We start from the raw sequence: 20,214 nt of genomic DNA, 5'->3' as shown, positions 1-20,214 counted from the left end.
TTGCAGTATAGGGAGTTGCCAACCAAACTATTCAAACATGGCAGGGGGCTCAGCAGCCCTCAGTGCTTCTCAGCAGAACCCCCAGGGAACTCTGGGGACCTCCTTCTTCTGTAGGGACAGAGCTCTGTAACTTGTGTTACCAGACGTCCACACTTGCTCCCCTGGAGCACTGGCCAGGCTCCCGAGGGGCAGCTCAGCCCAGGCTGCCCCCTGAAAGCTCAAGGAGCATCCTGGCTCCCCAGAAGGCGTCGCTGGAGGTCTGGCCATCGGGCCACTGCACCTGGAATGCCAACACAGCATCACACACGGAGGTACCCTCTGTGGGCTCTGCCTTCCCATCTGGGTCACCCCTGATCCTGGGACCCACCCCCTCTGGACTCCGTAAGGAACACCTCCCCATGACACCTGCCTCCCAGTTCTCATTCCACCGAAGTCCAGCCTCGAGGCATCCCTGCCCCATGTTCAACTCTGCCCATTTTATTCACTCCAAAGTCCCAAGCTGAGGACCCAGGAGTTAGGAGGGAAACCCACGGTACCTGGTAGGAAGGCCTCACCTGGCTGGAGGGCATGGGCTGGCCCAGCTCCATGGCCGACGCGGGGCCAGGGAAGGCAGGCGGGGCCGGGGCCAGCTCCGGGGTGCTGGAAAAGGGACAGTGTCAGGACAGGCCCTTTGCCAGGCCCTATTTGAGGCTCACGCTGTTTACTGTGAGCGACACACCCTGAGAGCTTTCTGCCCATCAGAAGCCGTTCCTGGGGCCGGACTCTCTTTTGGGAACGGCCTCCTCCTGCAGGGCCCTCAGGTGTGCAGGATGCTGGAGGGGCCTGTGTGACACCTCGGGCAGGTGGCTCAGGTAATCAGAGAGCACATCAGGGCAGGCTCACAGAGGAGGGGGTGGGGAGCAGAGATGGGAAGGAAGAGAAGGTCACGAGAAGGAACAGGCCTGAGGTGTGAGGGAGTCCAGAGGTCCTTAGGACCGAATCAGGGGTAGCGGCAGGGGGAGCAGGTGCAGCCGCTCGGAACAATGACCACACAGTTCCTCAAAGTCACACCACACCTACCCTGTGACCCAGGCATCCCACCGCTAGGTGTACACGCCCCAGGGACACGAAGGCAAACATGCAGGCCGCCACGTGTCTGGGGATGTGCACAGCAGCCCCAAACCAGGAGCTCCCAAATGCCTGCCAACAGGTGATGACAACCCACACCAAGGACTGGGACTCGGCAACGAAGTGGAAGGGACGCTGACACACACAGCAGCGGGGCAGGCCTCACAGCAGTCAGGCTGAGTGAAAGAAGCCATACCAAAAAAAAGAGTCTACGCTGTACGATTTCACTTCTACGAGACTCTAGGAAACGCAGCTAAAGAAATCAGGTCCTTGGTCCTGAGGTGGCCGGGGTGGAAACAGCCCTGTGACCTGTGACTAGCAGCACAGCTATGGTTTGTAGGAGATATGTAAGTCACACTCGGAAAACTGTCCTGTGTACCATCTAAACATGTTGGTTTACTTTATGCCAACTACACCCCAATGAAGCTGTTTTTAAACAAGGAATCAAGGTTACCAGATCAGAGCAAGGCTGAGCCGGGGCACTGGAGTCCAAGGGTGATACAGCCAGTGGAGAGGCCCAGCAGGCCACGAGGGGCCCTGTGGCTGCTGTGTGTGGCTCCCAGTCATAAATGGAAAAGTGAGTCCATCAGCATGGTCTGGATTTTCCCACCATCTGGCTGTTTCCGCAAGGAGAGCCTGTGACTTGGGAGGCTGCTCCCCTTCTCTCCCATGTCCCCCAGTAATTCTGCCCTCACTGGGCACCTGGCCTTCTGCTCCCAGACTTGGGAGACCCCGAACCCTGGGGACCCTGTCCTGCGGCCCCCATCGTAGATTCCCTCTCCACCGGAGGACCCCTGGCCCAACATCGCCTCCTGTGAAGTCTCTGGGCACTGCCACGGCCTCCCCTGGCCACAGTCCACAGCACCTAGGCTGTTCACAGCCGTCCCAAGCCCCTTTAAAACTCTAATTTGGAATATACAATCAGGATCTTGATACTGTCCAGAAACTAAAACAGCCTTTGGGGAAAAAGAAAATGCCTGAAAGAGGCTGCTGGGGCCCAGGGAGACCTCTGGGGAAGCGTGAAGGCCTAAGCACCAAACACAGAACGGACGCCCGTATCTGCTCCAATGCTTCTCTTAGGGAAAGACTACCATCTTCTTTTGGTAGATGTAGGATGGGGGACTGCTGAGGTTTCCAGAAATCCATAAGGAAAGGACGCACTCTGCACCGTTGGAGATGGTGAGTCTGTGCACCAGGCACCCTGTCCGCGGCCCGTAGGAAGTGTCACCTGAGCCCTGTGGCTGTGCAGCTTACCTCTGGGTGAGGGTGAACTCAGGAGCCTGCAGTGGAGGCTGGGGCACCAGGAAGCCACTCGCCTGTGGTTCCACTCGGCCACCGCTGGTACCTGGACCCTCCTCCAGGTATGTGCTCTGGGCGTTGCTGCTGGGAGGGTCAGCGAATCCTGCACGGGAAGAAATCCCACAACCCAGTGCTGGGGGAAGGGAGCACAGTCTACGTGCAGCCCAACACAGGCCTCCGCGGAGAGGTGGCGTCCAGCCTGGCCAGCCCACAGCCTCGGCTCCTGCACTGAGGAAAGAGCAGCCACCACTGCTGATCTCAGTGGCCTCTGAAGGCTCCCAAAGACCAAAACAATGTCAGGTTTTGCTGACCTCAAATTTTTCTTTGTCATTCTAGATCTCACGCCAGCCCCAGTGCCAAACAAAGACTCAGCACCCCAGTCCGCCCTACGCCCACTGCGGCTGTCTGAGGAGAGACCCCGCGGTGTCCCCCGTTCACCACAGGCTGGCCCAGCCCGTGGCCGTTGCCCTCCCCTTTCACCTTGGGTTTCACCATGATTTCACTGCAGTGCAAGGTGTTACTACCTTACCTTGCCTTTTCTCTCTACTTAAAATATTGTAGAAAATCCCTCAGGATGTCTTTCACCCTAAAAGGCAAGCCACTGTGGACGTGATCAATTCTGGGTCGACAGACATTTAGGAGCAAAGTGAGCTAAGAAGGAAGGTCCATTGCTGCCCTAAGTCTATCCAGGTGGTAAAACTAGCATGCATCCCTGATCTCAGACCCCAAACAACAGTCCTCCCTCCTGTCTGCCAGAGCCTAGACCTTCCTAACCATTTGGGGTATGACTCTACCTCCGCCCTCTGCTGTTTCCCCTTTCCTGCAGAACTCTACAGATAGTCTGAGGTCCAGGAAATATGGTTAAGTGCTAATTTGAACATTTCCAGTTTACACAGAATAGATCAGTGGGTTTTATCTTCTTCCTCCAAGAGAAACAGAAATAAAAAGCCCAAAGCCTGGAACAAAGGGAGTGTCATGGGAAGGGTAATTGGCAGGTGGGAGATGTCCATGTTCTGCAGATGCAGGGCACAGGTCTGATCCCATGGTGGGGGGTGTCTGAAGGGAAGCTGGGGCATAAGCAGGGGCCAAGGACCCTGAGAGGTTTGCAGGGAGGAAGGGAAAGCAAGGTGCTCAGACAACCGGCAGGGAGCTCTCCAATTCCCAGAGAACATCACCCCTCACATAGGCTGGACACGGTGTGAAGACCAGCTTCCCTCATCCCAGTATGAGGCTGGCCACTGCCCATCCCAACTCCAGCCTTGTTAGTAAACAGGGACAGAGGAGGAACCAAGATGGCGGAGTAGAAGGACGTGCTCTCACTCCCTCTTGCGAGAACACCAGAATCACAACTAGCTGCTGGACAATCATCGACAGGAAGACACTGGAACTCACCAAAAAAGATACCCCACATCCAGAGACAAAGGAGAAGCCACAATGAGACGGTAGGAGGGGCGCAATCAGAGTAAAATCAAATCCCATAACTGGTGGGTGGGTGACTCACAGACTGGTGAACACTTATACCACAGAAGTCCACCCACTGGAGTGAAGGTCCTGAGCCCCACGCCAGGCTTCCCAACCTGGGGGTCCGGCAACGGGAGGAGGAATTCATAGAGAATCAGACTTTGAAGCCTAGTGGGAATTGATTGCAGGACTTCGTGACAGGACTGGGGGAAACAGAGACCCCACTCTTGGAGGGCGCACACAAAATAGTGTGCACATCGGGACCCAGGGGAAGGAGCAGTGACCCCAGGGGAGACTGAACCAGACCTACCTGCTAGTGTTGGAGGGTCTCCTGCAGAGGCAGGGGGGGTGGCTGTGGCTCACTGTGAGGACAAGGACACTGGCAGCAGAAGTTCTGGGAAGTACTCCTTGGCGTGAGCCCTCCCAGAGTCTGTCATTAGCCCCACCAAAGAACCCAGATAGACTCCAGTGTTGGGTTGCCTCAGGCAAAACAACCAACAGGGAGGGAACCCAGCCCCACCCATCAACAGTCAAGTGGATTAAAGTTTTACTGAGCTCCGACCGCCACAGCAACAGTCAGCTCTACCCACCACCAGAGCCTCCCATCAAGCCTCTTAGATAGCCTCAACCACCAAAGGGCAGACAGCAGAAGCAAGAAAAACTACAATCCTGCAGCCTGTGGAACAAAAACCACATTCACAGAAAGATAGACAAGATGAAAAGGCAGAGGGCTATATACCAGATGAAGGAGCAAGAAAAAACCACAGAAAAACAACTAAATGAAGTGGAGATAGGCAACCTTCCAGAAAAAGAATTCAGAATAATGATAGTGAAGATGATCCAGGACCTTGGAATAAGAATGGAGGCAAAGATCGAGAAGATGCAAGAAATGATTAACAAAGACCTAGAAGAATTAAAGAACAAACAAACAGAGATGACCAATACACTAACTGAAATGAAAACTACACTAGAAGGAATCAATAGCAGAATAACTGAGGCAGAAGAACGGATAAGTGACCTGGAAGACAGAACGGTGAAATTCACTGTTGCGGAACAGAATAAAGAAAAAAGAATGAAAAGAAGTGAAGACAGCCTAACAGACCTCTAGGACAACATTAAACGCAACAACATTCGCATTATAGGGGTCCCAGAAGGAGAAGAGAGAGAGAAAGGACCAGAGAAAATATTTGAAGAGATTATAGTCGAAAACTTCCCTAACATGGGAAAGGAAATAGCCACCCAATTCCAGGAAGTGCAGAGAGTCCCATACAGGATAAACCCAAGGAGAAGCACGCCGAGACACACAGTAATCAAATTGGCAAAAATTAAAGACAAATAAAAATTATTGAAAGCAGCAAGGGAAAAACGACAAATAACATACAAGGGAACTCCCATAAAGTTAACAGCTGATTTCTCAGCAGAAACTCTACAAGCCAGAAGGGAGTGGCATGATATACTTAAAGTGATGAAAGGGAAGAACCTACAACCAAGATTACTCTAACCGGCAAGGATCTCATTTAGATTTGATGGAGAAATCAAAAGCTTTACAGACAAGCAAAAGCTAAGAGAATTCGGCACCACCAAACCAGCTCTACAACAAATGCTAAAGGAACTTCTCTAAGTGGGAAACACAAGAGAAGAAAAGGACCTACAAAAACAAACCCAAAACAATTAAGAAAATGGTCATAGGAACATACATATTAATAATTACCTTAAACGTGAATGGATTAAATGCTCCAACCAAAAGACACAGGCTGGCTGAATGGATACAAAAACAAGACCCATATATATGCTGTCTACAAGAGACCCATTTTAGACCTAGGGACACATACAGACTGAAAGTGAGGGGATGGAAAAAGATATTCCATGCAAATGGAAATCAAAAGAAAGCTGGAGTAGCAATACTCATATCAGATAAAATAAACTTTAAAATAAAGAATGTTACAAGAGACAAGGAAGGACACTACATAATGATCAAGGGATCAATCCAAGAAGAAGATATAACAATTATAAATATATATGCACCCAACATAGGAGCACCTCAATACATACGGCAACTGCTAACAGCTATAAAAGAGGAAATCGACAGTAACACAATAATAGTGGGGGACTTTAACACCTCACTTACACCAATGGACAGATCATCCAAAATGAAAATAAATAAGGAAACAGAAGCTTTAAATGACACAATAGACCAGATAGATTTAATTGATATTTATAGGACATTCCATCCAAAAACAGCAGATTACACTTTCTTCTCAAGTGCACACGGAACATTCTCCAGGATAGATCACATCTTGGGTCACAAATCAAGCCTCAGTAAATTTAAGAAAATTGAAATCATATCAAGCATCTTTTCTGACCACAACGCTATGAGATTAGAAATGAATTACAGGGAAAAAAACGTAAAAAACACAAACACATGGAGGCTAAACAATACGTTACTAAATAACCAAGAGATCACTAAAGAAATCAAAGAGGAAATCAAAAAATACCTAGAGACAAATGACAATGAAAACACGACGATCCAAAACCTATGGGACGCAGCAAAAGCAGTTTTAAGAGGGAAATTTATAGCTATACAAGCCTACCTAAAGAAACAAGAAAAATCTCAAGTAAACAATCTAACCTTACACCTAAAGAAACTAGAGGAAGAAGAACAAACAAAACCCAAAGTTAGTAGAAGGAAAGAAATCATAAAGATCAGAGCGGAAATAAATGAAATAGAAAGAAAGAAAACAACAGCAAAGATCAATAAAACTAAAAGCTGGTTCTTTGAGAAGATAAACAAAATTGATAAGCCATTAGCCAGACTCATCAAGAAAAAGAGGGAGAGGACTCAAATCAATAAAACTAGAAATGAAAAAGGAGAAGTTACAACAGACACCGCAGAAATACAAAGCATCCTAAGAGACTACTACAAGCAACTCTATGCCAATAAAATGGACAACCTGGAAGAAATGGAAAAATTCTTAGAAAGGTATAACCTTCCAAGACTGAACCAGGAAGAAACAGAAAATATGAACAGACCAATCACAAGTAATGAAATTGAAACTGTGATTAAAAATCTTCCAACAAACAAAAGTCCAGGACCAGATGGCTTCACAGGTGAATTCTATCAAACATTTAGAGAAGAGCTAACACCCATCCTTCTCAAACTCTTCCAAAAAATTGAGGAGGAAGGAACACTCCCAAACTCATTCTATGAGGCCACCATCACCCTGATACCAAAACCAGACAAAGATACTACAAAAAAAGAAAATTACAGACCAATATCACTGATGAATATAGATGCAAAAATCCTCAACAAAATACTAGCAAACAGAATCCAACAACACATTAAAAGGATCATACACCACGATCAAGTGGGATTTATCCCAGGAATGCAAGGATTCTTCAATATACGCAAATCAATCAATGTGATACACCATATTAACAAACTGAAGAATAAAAACCATATGATCATCTCAATAGATGCAGAAAAAGCTTTTGACAAAATTCAACACCCATTTATGATAAAAACTCTCCAGAAAGTGGGCATAGAGGGAACCTACCTCAACATAATAATGGCCATATATGACAAACCCACAGCAAACATCATTCTCAATGGTGAAAAACTGAAAGCATTTCCTCTAAGATCAGGAACGAGACAAGGATGTCCACTCTCACCACTATTATTCAACATAGTTTTGGAAGTCCTAGCCACGGCAATCAGAGAAGAAAAAGAAATAAAAGGAATACAAATTGGAAAAGAAGAAGTAAAACTGTCACTGTTTGCAGATGACGTGATACTATACATAGAGAATCCTAAAACTGCCACCAGAAAACTACTAGAGCTAATCAATGAATTTGGTAAAGTTGCAGGATACAAAATTAATGCACAGAAATCTCTTGCATTCCTATACACTAATGATGAAAAATCTGAAAGAGAAATTATGGAAATACTCCCATTTATCATTGCAACAAAAAGAATAAAATACCTAGGAATAAACCTACCTAGGGAGACAAAAGACCTGTATGCAGAAAACTATAAGACACTGATGAAAGAAATTAAAGATGATACCAACAGATGGAGAGATATACCATGTTCTTGGATTGGAAGAATCAATATTGTGAAAATGACTATACTACCCAAAGCAATCTACAGATTCAATGCAATCCGTATCAAATTACCAATGGCGTTTTTTACGGAACTAGAACAAATCATCTTAAAATTTGTATGGAGACACAAAAGACCCCGAATAGCCAAAGCAGTCTTGAGGGAAAAAAACGGAGCTGGAGGAATCAGACTCCCTGACTTCAGACTATACTACAAAGCTACAGTAATCAAGACAATATGGTACTGGCACAAAAACAGAAACATAGATCAATGGAACAAGATAGAAAGCCCAGAGATAAACCCACGCACCTATGGTCAACTAATCTATGACAAAGGAGGCAAAGATATACAATGGAGAAAAGACAGTCTCTTCAATAAGTGGTGCTGGGAAAACTGGACAGCTACATGTAAAAGAATGAAATTAGAATACTCCCTAACACCATACACAAAAATAAACTCAAAATGGATTCGAGACCTAAATGTAAGACTGGACACTATAAAACTCTTAGAGGAAAACATAGGAAGAACACTCTTTGACATAAATCACAGCAAGATCTTTTTTGATCCACCTCCTAGAGTAATGGAAATAAAAACAAAAATAAACAAATGGGACCTAATGAAACTTCAAAGCTTTTGCACAGCAAAGGAAACCATAAACAAGACGAAAAGACAACCCTCAGAATGGGAGAAAATATTTGCAAACGAATCAACGGACAAAGGATTAATCTCCAAAATATATAAACAGCTCATTCAGCTCAACACTAAAGAAACAAACAACCCAATCCAAAAATGGGTGGAAGACCTAAATACACATTTCTCCAAAGAAGACATACAGACGGCCACGAAGCACATGAAAAGATGCTCAACATCACTAATTATTAGAGAAATGCAAATCAAAACTACAATGAGGTATCACCTCACACCAGTTCCAATGGGCATCATCAGAAAATCTACAAACAACAAATGCTGGAGAGGGTGTGGAGAAAAGGGAACCCTCTTGCACTGTTGGTGGGAATGTAAATTGATACAGCCACTATGGAGAACAATATGGAGGTTCCTTAAAAAACTAAAAATAGAATTACCATATGACCCAGCAATCCCACTACTGGGCATATACCCAAAGAAAACCGTAATTCAAAAAGACACATGCACCCCAATGTTCATTGCAGCACTATTTACAATAGCCAGGTCATGGAAGCAACCTAAATGCCCATCGACAGATGAATGGATAAAGAAGATGTGGTACATATACACAATGGAATATTACTCAGCCATAAAAAGGAACGAAATTGAGTCATTTGTTGAGACGTGGATGGATCTAGAGACTGTCATACAGAGTGAAGTAAGTCAGAAAGAGAAAAACAAATATATCGTATGTTAACACATGTATGTGAAACCTAGAAAAATGGTACAGATGAACCGGGTTGCAGGGCAGAAGTTGAGACACAGATGTAGAGAACAAACGTATGGACACCAAGGGGGGAAAACTGTGGTGGGGTGGGGATGGTGGTGTGCTGAATTGGGCGATTGGGATTGACATGTATACAGTGATGTGTATAAAATTGGTGACTAATTAAAAATAATAATAATAATAAATAAATAAAGAACATGTCAAAAGAAAAAAAAAAAAAAAAAACATGGACAGGAAAAGGTCTCCGAAATCAAAGACCAATCCGATCAGATGGAAAAGCTGCCTCGGAGAAATGAGTCTCCAGGCTCTTCCTCTTTGGGGCACCTCTTCCTCCTCTGTTCAAGGAAGGGCCTGAATCCACAACCCCAACATTCCCCCCTTCAGGCAAGAAAGCACATTTTCTGAAACGTCTAACTAGGATACTCAGAGACATATAAGATATTGCATCTATAAAAAGTAATACGATCGGGGCTTCCCTGGTGGCGCAGTGGTTAAGAATCCACCTGCCAACGCAGGGGACACGGGTTTGAGCCCTGGTCCGGGAAGATCCCACATGCCGCGAAGCAACTAAGCCCGTGTGCCACAACTACTGAGCCTGCGCTCTAGAGCCTGCACGCCACAACTACTGAAGCCCGCGCACCGAGAGCAGATGCTCCGCAACCTCAATGAGAAGCCCGCACACCACAACGAAGAGTAGCCCCCGCTCGCCACAACTAGAGAAAGCCCGTGTGCAGCAACGAAGACCCAACACAGCCAAAAATAAATAAATAAATTTATTTTTAAGAAAATTTATTAAAAAAAAACAAAAACAAGTAACATGATCTATGAAGAAAGGAAAATCAGAAATAAGAAAAGGGAGCTTGGGGAACTTCCCTGGTGGTCCAGTGATTAAGACTCCATGCTCCCAATGCAGGGGGCCCAGGTTCGATCCCTGGTCAGGGAACTAGATCCCGCATGCCGCAACTAAGAGCCTGCATGCGGCAACTAGAGACCCCGTGTGCCGCAACTAAGACGTGGCACAGCCAAATAAATAAATAATTTTTTTAAAAAAAGAAAAGAGAACTTGGAGTTCTCTTAAAATATATAACTGTCAAAATATCATAAGACAGAGTTTAAGACAAAAGCACATACAATAAAAAAGAAATTTTTTTAAAAGGTAAGCATTTTGGGAGATTGGTCCAGGATTTCCAACATCCAAATAACATTTGTGCTCTAAAGAGAGAACTGGAAGGAGGAAACTATCAAAGAAAATCACAAAAAGTGCCCAGAGCTTAAAGAAGACCTTGTTCTCTGGTTCTTTAAATTGAAAAGCTTAACAACAAAGTGAATTCAAAAGACTCACACCTGGGACCATCATTGTGAAATTTCAGAACACCAAGACTTCAAAAATAAAAAGCTCCAATAAAGGAAAAATATGTGAACATCAGAATGACATCTGACTTAAAATGACAACATTGGATGCTATGATTGGATGCTGTGTTGCTTTCAAATTTCTAAGGGAAAAAGTATTTTAAACTCAGAATTCTGTCCCTGACAAATCGTTAATCAAACTTGAGGGCGGATTAAAGACAATTTCAGAAGATGCAAGGAATCAGACACTTTACCTTGCAGGCACCCTTTCTTATAAAGTTAATTAAAGACGTTCTCTAACATAACAAGAGTCAAGAAAGAAAGAACAAGACTTGCGATTAAGGAAGCACTGAAGCAAACCCAGGGAAGCAGTTACAGGTGCTCCTGGGATGACGGCTCCACCCCGGACTGGGAGCAGGAAGGAGGCCCCAGCAACAAGTCCTCAGAGGGGGTGCTTAAGACACTGCAAGAGGTTAGGGATGTTGATAAAAGCAGACAATGTAAGAAAAAAGGGAGGCAACGACAAACTACAAGATGACCTGCATGTAACCACAGCAGACTAAGGAATTTAGGTGATGGGCTGAGTTCAGTGCCAACATCCTCCTTAGAAGCTGGGATGTCACAAGATGCTATCGTGTTTGGTGCACAAAATATATACCTGAATACGTGTTCTTTAAAGGTATTTATAGCGACAGTTACAACTAAGGAAGAAACTAGGACGAGAGGGCCAGGGGTCTGAACTGCTCAGCCCTCCTCTGTTGGAGCAGATGTTGGCTGGTTAGTTACAGGGACTGGAGTACAGGGGTGGCAGCCATTTCATTCCATTTTAACTCTTTTCTCACCATCTTATTTTTTTAGTCACGTGCACATTTTATTTTGAAAACAAAAATAAAATGAAAAATATTCAGGCTGTTGGTGGGAAGAGCCTGTTCCAACTGCACTGGTCTGGGGTCTAATCAAATACACGAGATTCAAGCAGAAAGTCCTGGCCCCTCAGAATTCTTCCCCGCCAAATGACATACAAGCAGTTGAAGCATCTGATGTAGAAACACATGGTCTGTCTAGCGTAGACCCACCTGTGGGGCTGGGCTCACCAAGGGCGGTGATGGACACAGCCAGAGGAGCATCTGCAGGGCGCATCGTGAGGTCCAGCCCGTGACTGTGGATCAGTTGCCTAGTCTGGAAGGAAACTTCCTTGGAGGATGCCAGTGCAAGAGACGTCAGCCACGACTCGGGGGCACCCAGAGAGGGGTCCAGCATGTCGCTGCCAGCAGCCATAGGGCAGAGACCAGGGCCAGGGCAGACGGGAGGAAGAGTGGCAGGATCGTGGCTAGGCCCCTCCTGGTACATCTCACCACCCTGCAGAGACCTGGGGAGCACAGCGAACATCATCCCTTGGTGGGCAGAGGCTCCCTCAGGCTGGGGTAGGGGGGCCTGGGAGGAGATTCCAGCCCAGTTTGGGAATCTGGGCTCCGGACTCAACGCAGCCACAGATGGCTGTGGGGTCCACCCCAATCACGCTGCCTTCACAGTTCTCCCTGGGGCTGCAAGGGTTCCAGAGACACAAAAAATACTACCGCTGGAAACCTAAGATACATTAGCAGTTTATTTACAAGGGCCTTCAATGAAGCATTGTTCCACAATATTGAAAGCTGAAAATGATTAGGAAGAGCCTAATAGTTGAATGATTAAATGAAGGTGGATCTTAAAGGAATGTTAGGCAGCAGCTAATAATTTAAAGAATTAAAATATTCCCCAAATGCTCCCTGTGTCTCAGATGGTGCTCCTGGGCTTTTGTTAACAACCCCCCACCCCTGTAATCTGTGTAATGACGTGCATGGCAGGGTCCATCACTATCCTCATTTCACAGGTGAGAAAAAGCAGACACTGAGAGGTCACGGGAACCTGCCTAAGGCCACACACCTGGGTAGTGCCAGCCTGGATGTGAGGTGCCAGCCCAGGTGGTGTCATGATAGACGCTGAAAACACAAGTGTAAATGGAAAAAGTGGGCACAGCTTGATGTTTACGCAGACGTCGACCTGGTCCCACACTCAGACTCAGTCCTGCTGCTGCCGGCACTTTCCTCACAGCAGTTTGTGCGGCACCACAGGGGCAACAGGGTGAGGGAAAGCGGTTAGACAGGGCCTGGTCTGTAGCAGGAACTCAAGAAATGTTGGCTGTTACTAACTTAATGATATACCAACCATACCAAATACTAGAGAGAAACAGACCACGAGGACAGCGGGTTTGCCTTTAGGAGATAGGTCTGCATGTTTTTCTTTCTGTTTTCCCCATTCTCCAAAATTTACGTTAAGTCAGGCTGTGAGTCAGGCTCCAGGGAACAAGTTTGGGGTCCATGACGTGGGCTCCTTGCCAGTGGCTCCCCTGTACCTGGGGTCTCAGCTCTCTCTGCCCTCCATCACTGAGCTGGTCCCAGTGTCCGGCAGGCATTCCTACGCCCACTCCAGGCCTGGTCTCCCACTGAGGATGGGGAAGTGAACAGGGGACGGTCCCATGGCCCACGTGGGTGGCAGTACCTGGGAGCCAGTGACTTTGGCATGGTCTCGTCTCCAGAGAAGTCTGGGGTCAGGACCAGTGGCTCCCACGGCCCTTGGGTGGTCTCCTGGGTCTGTACAGACCCACTTTCCTCAGGTCCTGCGAAAAGCCGATCAGACAGGAGGGGAAGCTGGGTGATGCTCAGACTCCCAGCTTCCTTCCCAGCAGGTTAAGAGCAGCCATGCTGGCTGCCCAGTATTCTTTGTTTGTCCCTTGATCTGTCTTTGGTCTGAACCAACACCCATAATTAGGAACCCAGAACACCCTAAATTCTAGTGCTTGGCTCACTTCCCACTGACTCCTGGCCCTGGCCGCAAAGTAACCTCTCAACGCAAAACGCTGCTGCAGCCCCACCTGGGCCCATCCTGAGCCCAACCTGACCCTCAGCTTCAGCGATCTCGCTTCCCACAGGGTGAAGTCCCGAACGTGCAGACGGGGGCTGGCGGAGAGGGTCCTGTCCTGTAACCAGTGACCCTACCTCGGCCTGGCCCTAGACACAGGTTTTGGGAGAGGGGCCACTCACCCGACCACTGAGGCCTGTCCACGCACCCAGAGCCAAGGTGGGGCTGGCCTGTGGGCTGCGGGGGGCGCGGGACGGCCTCCCTCGCGGTGCGGTCCTCCGCCGAGTCCCGGGCTGGCGCCGCGCGCTGCACAAGGGCCCTCTGGCGCCGCCGGTAATTGGCGAACCAGTTGTAGACCTGCTCCGTGGTCAAGCGCGTCTCCGAGGCCAGGTCCTCCTGCCCCGAAACAACACGCCGCTTGCCCAGCCCGCTCCTGAGACGCGGGGCCGGGACACCAGCGGGCCGGGACACAGGGCGGCCGGGGCATCACGCGGGCCGGCGCCGTGGCCTCTGGCCTTGTTCCTCCTCAAGCCGCCGCCCGGCCGACGGCCACTCACAGCCGGGAGGGCTCGGCAGGGCTTGCAAACCGGACCCTCCCGAGGCGCCACCAAACCACTGTCCGCCCGCCCGCCGGCCCGGTGCGAGAGCGCGTCGGCCATAACCGACCCTTTGATCAGGCACCTGTCCTTCCTCAGGAGCCATATCCGAACCACCAAGGGCCACAGCACGGAGCTCCGGGAGGGCCCCGCTGATTGGACCCGGAGAGAAGGGGCGGGGCGATCACTGGGAGAGCCCCGCTGATTGGACCGGGAGAGAAGGGAGCACGCCAGCTTTATGAGCGGCAAGGCTCTTACTGCTGCCCCCTCCACCTACTCCCGAGAGCTCACCCGTGCATCCCTCCTGCTGGAGTCCCGGCCGCGGTGAGTGCTCAGTGAGCATCTGTTGAAGCCACACTGGATGACGGGGTATTAAGACTCCCGTGATGAAACTAACCCCGCCACGTGTGCAGGCGGCTGCCAGCCAAAGGGCGCCGTCCCCAGGGCAGTTCAGGGCAGGCGGAGAGCGCCAGCACCCTGGCAGATAGGCCGCTGGGGAGGCGGAGAGGTGTGGCTAAGGATGCGGGTCAATCCCCTAAGGGTGGTGATGTCACCTAAGGGTGGGAGTCCCCTAAGGACCGGGGAGGGTGGGCTAAGGGGAGGGTTGCCTGGCCTCCCTCTCATCTGCTCTTACCCGCTCGGCCTTGCTGGGGTTGGTGCTCACGCCCGAAGCAAAGTCCTGCAGCTTCTGGCGAACTTCTCTGGGGAAGTTCCGGCTCTTGAGGCCGTCAGGGCAGAGGGAGGCGGGCGGTGGGTTCCTGGATGAGGACAGTGAGGAGGTGGTTACAGACCCCCCCCCCTTCTTCTGAATGCACCTGTCGTGCTGCCCTGGACTTCCTGTCCTTTCACTGGCCACCCCCCTCACCTGCAGCACTGTGTGCTGCAGTCCCCGGGTCCATCCCCTGAACAAGGGAGGGGTCTCGTGTTGCCCGGGCCCACACCCCACACTTCCACCAGGGTTTCCAGTACCACTCACTGACCAGTGGCCATGACTGTTAAAGCTGGGGGATGAGGGTACTGAGGTTGGTTATGCTACCCTCTTTACTGGGTGTATATTGGAATTTTTCCAAAAGAAAAAAGTGGCATATAAACAAACAGCACCGGTCTATACAAGATTTGCTATCCAAATGCCAATTGAACAAATCCCCACGAACATCGAAAATACACCCCACACATCCCAGTGGAGCTCAATCTCCCACTCCCCACACCGTCCCCCAGCCCGTCCTGCGCATCGCAGTGAGAGACCACCACGTCCCTGCCAATCAGCCCAAGAGCCCTGCAGCCAGGTTTATTCTCTTTACCTTCTCCAGTACATTCAACCTATCGGCAAATCCTCTAGAGTCAGTCCTGACACAACCCTTTCCCCAGCCATGGCCACTCCCAGAAACTCCAAGAACCTCCCAGCTCTGCTCCTGCACTAACCATCTGCTGTTAACTCCAGTGTCACCCCTCCTTATGCCCAGAGCACGCCTTCCCTGTGCTCAGACCTCTCCAAGGCTCAGCCCTGTGCTGCAGCCCTACCACAAGCAGAGGGCCAGTGAGTCACAGCCCTCTACTGAACGAGTTCCGTCTAGCATTCCTTGCTCTGAATTACGGGATCTGCTTTGTTTCCTGGTCTACTGTCCATCATCCACACCCGCGGGCAGCTCCAGGACAGCAGGGCCCCAGCACCTCTAGTAACGCCCAGCAACCAGGAGCCTCTTCACAAACACTGCATGCTGGTTCCCAAGGCATTTACTTTGCTGAGCCACCCTCTGGCAGGCTGTCAGAGCCTATATGGAGGGACCTGACTGCATCCCTGAAGACCTCAAGGCTGATTAACTGCTGGGCTTTGAGGACATATCTGGTGGGCACCATGAGAAAAATTCTGTCTGATTCAAAAGGAATCCATCTCTTCTTCCATCAACCAGGCCCATGGCTCAGAAACTCCTGTCACTTGGGCTTTCAGGAGCTCAGAGCAAGACCTGCAGCTCCTCCTGGCCAGTGGGGGATACCCAAGGTCAAGAACAAAGGCTCTACAGTCTCGATGTCTAGGCTGGAATCCTGCCTTTGCATCTCTCTAGTGTGTAACCAGGCAAGTGACTAACTTTTCTGTGCCTTGGTGTCCTCATCCATGAACGGTGATGATGGTAATGATGATAACTAGTAGTCGTAACGTGTACTTAGTGCTGATAACGGTCATGGTGGTAATTATTATTAACATCTATCCAGCAGCCACCGTGTACCAGACGGCCTTCTAAGCACTAAGTGTATCTCATGTGGTGCTTGCAGACCCTCACCTTTATCTCTCTTTTAAAGGTCCTGCAGCCCTGAGGGGCTGTGCTGGGATCTGGGCCAGGCACCTGCAGAGCCTGACCATGGGGATTAGCCGAGCTGAGGGGCACCCATCCTGCAGGAAGCGAGTGAGGCCAGGGTGCCCACCTGCCGCCTCCCTCACTGCAGGGCCCTCACTGACAGGCAGCAGCTCCTGCTGCAGCTACAACTTTCGGCCTGGGTCCTGGGAACAGCTCCCTGTCCTCGCCCTGCGGGCACAGGTAGGAAAGCATCCCCACAGCCAGCCGAGCAGTGGAGAGGAGGCTCAGTGGCGGGCACCCGCTGCTGTTGAGCCTATTACTCTCTGTCTATTACTGCTTCCTCTTATCTCCCTGCCTCTACTTCACCTAAGTCCTTCTGTGCTCTTGGAGGGCAAACCCCTTGGGAGCCCCAGGGAATAAGCACCGATAAAGGCTGGTGCATACCTCTTCCTGCACCGGAACTTCTGCACCGGGGTCAGCGTGGCCACGCCGAGCCTCTTCATGACCAGACGGTAGTGGATGTCATTCCAGAGCTGCACCAGCTTCAGGCTGCCACCCGGCACCCGGCATCCCTGTGGACAAGAGCCTGCTGAGACCCGGCACGCTCGCCTGCCCCGGAGCCCCACTGTTGACCCAGCCTGACCGCTAAGAACATCCGCTGGCTGGTGCCCCGTGGCGAGGGCATGAGCCCCATGGCCGGGCTCCTGTCCCCAGCAGGCCCTCCCACGAACAGGAGGCGGGCACAGCTCTCCCTCGCCCCCACCCCAGGTGAAGGCCAGGCAAGGGGAAGGCCAACTCCGGGCTGTGGCCATAGCACACAAGAGGCCGAGCCGCGCTGAGAACCACATGGTCAGGTCTGAGGGGCCCGAGGCTTGATCCCCGTCTTGCGTGAAAGGCCTTTCTCTCCCACCAGCAGGGCGGGCCCCTGGGGCTCAGTGAGTTCATTCTGAGCTGAGGAGGATGAAGGGGTCCCGGTCTGTGCCAGTGACAGCTCCCCAACCCAGTGCGGCTTGGTCATGTAACCAGACTTTAGAGATGGCCAAGGACGCTGAGTGTGGGCCTCCCCTGGACACAGCCCCTGTGGTCAGTATGTGGTTCTTGCCTTTAACCCCAGTGTTCTCAGGCCCATCTTGGTGAGGGAGGTGCTGAGAATCATTTAGCTTTCTCTCAACAGCATCCGAAAAAGCCCATTTTGCTGGGTTGAGGCCTGCAGTCTCCTGCCAGGATGGAGACGTCTGACAGGGAACCCACCTGGCGCCTCCCCACCTGCAGGAGTGGCCCTTGGCGGGAAATGCCCTTTCCTGATGTGGTAGCCCCATCCTTTCTCTCAGGTCTCAGAACACATCGCTTCCTCAGAGACATTTCTGGACCATCCTGAGTTAGGGTCCCTCTCCTGGGAGTTTTTCATCACTGATGTCATGCTCACATTCCATCACTGACGGCCTTCACGGCAGCTACTTCAGCTCTGTGTGTTCAGCCGTTTATTCTGACATATTTGGAAGGCTGAGCCCTCTTATGTTCCCGGTGTTATGCTGGGTGTTGGGGATCCTTTAATGAGCAGAACTAACGTGCCCCTGCTCCTGGGGCCTGCAGTGCAGGAGGGGAGGCGGATCACAGATCGAAAAAGACAGGTTTCTAACTGTGAGCTGAGGAAGGAGCCATAGAGGGGGGTGAGGGCTCCCTTAAGTCCTTGGGAATAAAGGAGGCACTAGCTCGACGGGGTGACATTTAAAGCAGAAACCAGACAGGTAGAAAGGCACCAGCCACACAGAGTGGTGTCCAGCCTCTGGCAGAGGGAACGGCACGCACAAAGGTCAAAAGACAAAGATCTCGGGAGTTCCAGGAGAACAGCAAGCAGCCAGCACAGCCACTGTCCGGGAGCCAGGACGGCATGGCAGGCTCTGGGGCCGCGCCTCGGCGCATACCGTGGTCCCATCTGCAGTTTTAAAACTGCCTCTGGCTGCTACGTGAAGACTAATAGATAGAGGGGGCAGGAGAGGACACGGTGGTGGGGCGTGAGCGCCAGGAGGGTGCCGCAGGGCTTGGGGGAGAGGGAGCAAAAACAAAGAACTGGGCAGAGTTTAGTATCGTGAAGGTAAACTCAGCATGAGTTATGCATGGACTGTAATATGGAGTGAAAAAGGGAAACACAGGTCCCCAAATCTCTTATTAAAACCTTTTGAGCCAGATGTATTTTGGAATTCAGAATTCCTCACACTTTAGGAAGTAACACAAGTATATACTACATAATTTGCACTATCCCAGTATGATCTAGGGCAGGAAGCATCCTGCAAGCAAACATACCAGAATTTGCGTAGCAAAACGTACTGCAGTGACATTAAGTGGATAAATAAAGACATAAATAGTTTCCCATCAATGCAGCTCAGGTTTGATGCCAATTGAGTTGAGGTTCAAAGTACCACCAGAGGAGTGACAAAGATACTTGTGGTTTCAGAGTTCCCGAATGCAGACCCGCAGCTAAGGGACTGCAGTCCTGGGTCTGTTTGATTGCTTGCCTCACTAACCGGAGTGCCAACTTTCCAAGCCAGGACCACTGGTCCAGGACCAGAGGGATTCGATAGATGGACAGTTTTGTCTCAGGTTAGGAGGCAAGTTAGAACTTAGTACAGTGAAAGTGAACTGCCCTGGCTCGGTTTATAGCAGCTCTCCCCAGGCTCCTGCTGACTTCTGGGCATTTCCATCGTCTTCAGGATGGTGTGGGCTGCTGCCCCTCTCCCCGCCCCCCGCCAGTCCTACCTCTAGCAGCTGGCAGGCAGCCCGGTACTGCTCCTGCTGGGCCAGCACGCTGGCGCACACCAGGGCCACGTCCGCGTTGTCCAAGAGGTACAGGCGGAGCTGGCTCTCCAGCACGGCCGTGACCAAGGGCTGCACCTGGGCGGGGTCATCCTGTACCTCCCGGCACAGCCTGCCTGCGAGGGTCACCAGCTCCGCCAAGGGCAGGCCAGCACCTCCGCTTCCCCTCAGCAGCTGCAGGAAGCTCTGCATCCTGAGTCAGGTTGGACCCCTCTGCAAACAAGATGACAGTCAGGACCACCACCGGTGCTGATCCGCTGACTGCACATCAATCCTCAGAGCAACTCTGCGAGGCTTCTCCCGCCACAGGTACTTGTATCGTGGCGGCAGTGACAGAAGGCGGCGCGTCAGGGCCCGCCAGACTTTCCTTGTAGTCCCCACAACAGGGTAGACCCTGGCGGTGCACCAAGGCCCAGCTCGCTGCTCTCGCTGCCAGACTTCTCACTCCGCACGCCTGGAACCTCTGTCTGGTGCCCTCGTGCCCCTCACCCGCCGCGCCACCTCTGTTTCTCCCACTTCTCACACCGCTTGTCACCGCGTTTCCTCCTTCCTTCTCCGGGCTCTATGGGGGGCGGGCGCGCCTGCGCTGGGGTCATCAGATCCCCCCAGCATCTGCCAGACGGAGAGCAAGGCCTCTCGGAGTGGGTGGGCAGGGCCGCGGGCCAGGGGCTGGGCAGACGCCCTTGGCGCTCCTTCGGAGGGGAGTCAGAGGCCCGCTAGGCGGGACCAACAAAATTCGCCTTTAACTATTTTAATTTTGGGGAAAAAAACCCCTTATATTTGAAAACCACAAACATTTAAGGGTTGCTCTAATCCGACAAAATAATAAAATTAGAAAGGGAAGGGAAGAAGGAAAGGAGGGACGAAGACAAGGAAAGAGAGAAA

General features: G+C 50.5%; 1 protein-coding gene across 2 annotated transcripts; it reads right to left on the bottom strand.

The window, feature by feature from the left end:
• Positions 1–193: 193 nt before the first annotated feature.
• Positions 194–19,521, bottom strand: ANHX (anomalous homeobox). Of its 2 annotated transcripts, XM_061170174.1 has the most exons (9): positions 19,273–19,521; positions 16,960–17,087; positions 14,856–14,979; positions 13,808–14,021; positions 13,266–13,383; positions 11,804–12,096; positions 2,362–2,509; positions 555–639; positions 194–280 (listed from the first exon to the last, which is right to left on the bottom strand). In XM_061170174.1, the coding sequence occupies exons 1-9, from the start codon at positions 19,519–19,521 to the stop codon at positions 194–196; spliced, it is 1,446 nt and encodes a 481-aa protein (XP_061026157.1). The 2 variants fall into 2 exon arrangements, with proteins under 2 accessions (XP_061026157.1, XP_061026158.1); XM_061170175.1 differs by lacking the exon at positions 11,804–12,096 and having other exon boundaries at positions 2,362–2,490.
• Between the last annotated feature and the right edge of the window lie 693 nt (positions 19,522–20,214).

This window comes from Eubalaena glacialis, chromosome 15, assembly GCF_028564815.1.
Source record: "Eubalaena glacialis isolate mEubGla1 chromosome 15, mEubGla1.1.hap2.+ XY, whole genome shotgun sequence".
Taxonomy (NCBI): Eukaryota; Metazoa; Chordata; class Mammalia; order Artiodactyla; family Balaenidae; genus Eubalaena; species Eubalaena glacialis.
Note: the sequence above shows the minus strand (reverse complement) of the source record. Positions and strands in the feature narration are given on the sequence as shown.

Excerpts from the sequence above, each read along its gene's own strand:
- ANHX (XM_061170174.1), bottom strand. The coding sequence starts at position 19,521 with ATGCAGAGCTTCCTGCAGCTGCTGAGGGGAAGCGGAGGTGCTGGCCTG. Across the intron at positions 13,384-13,807 it reads GGACAGGCCTCAGTGGTCGG|GACCTGAGGAAAGTGGGTCT; the intron begins GTGAGTGGCCCC and ends GGCTTTTCGCAG. Across the intron at positions 2,510-11,803 it reads TGGTGAGCCCAGCCCCACAG|GATTCGCTGACCCTCCCAGC; the intron begins GTGGGTCTACGC and ends CTTCCCGTGCAG.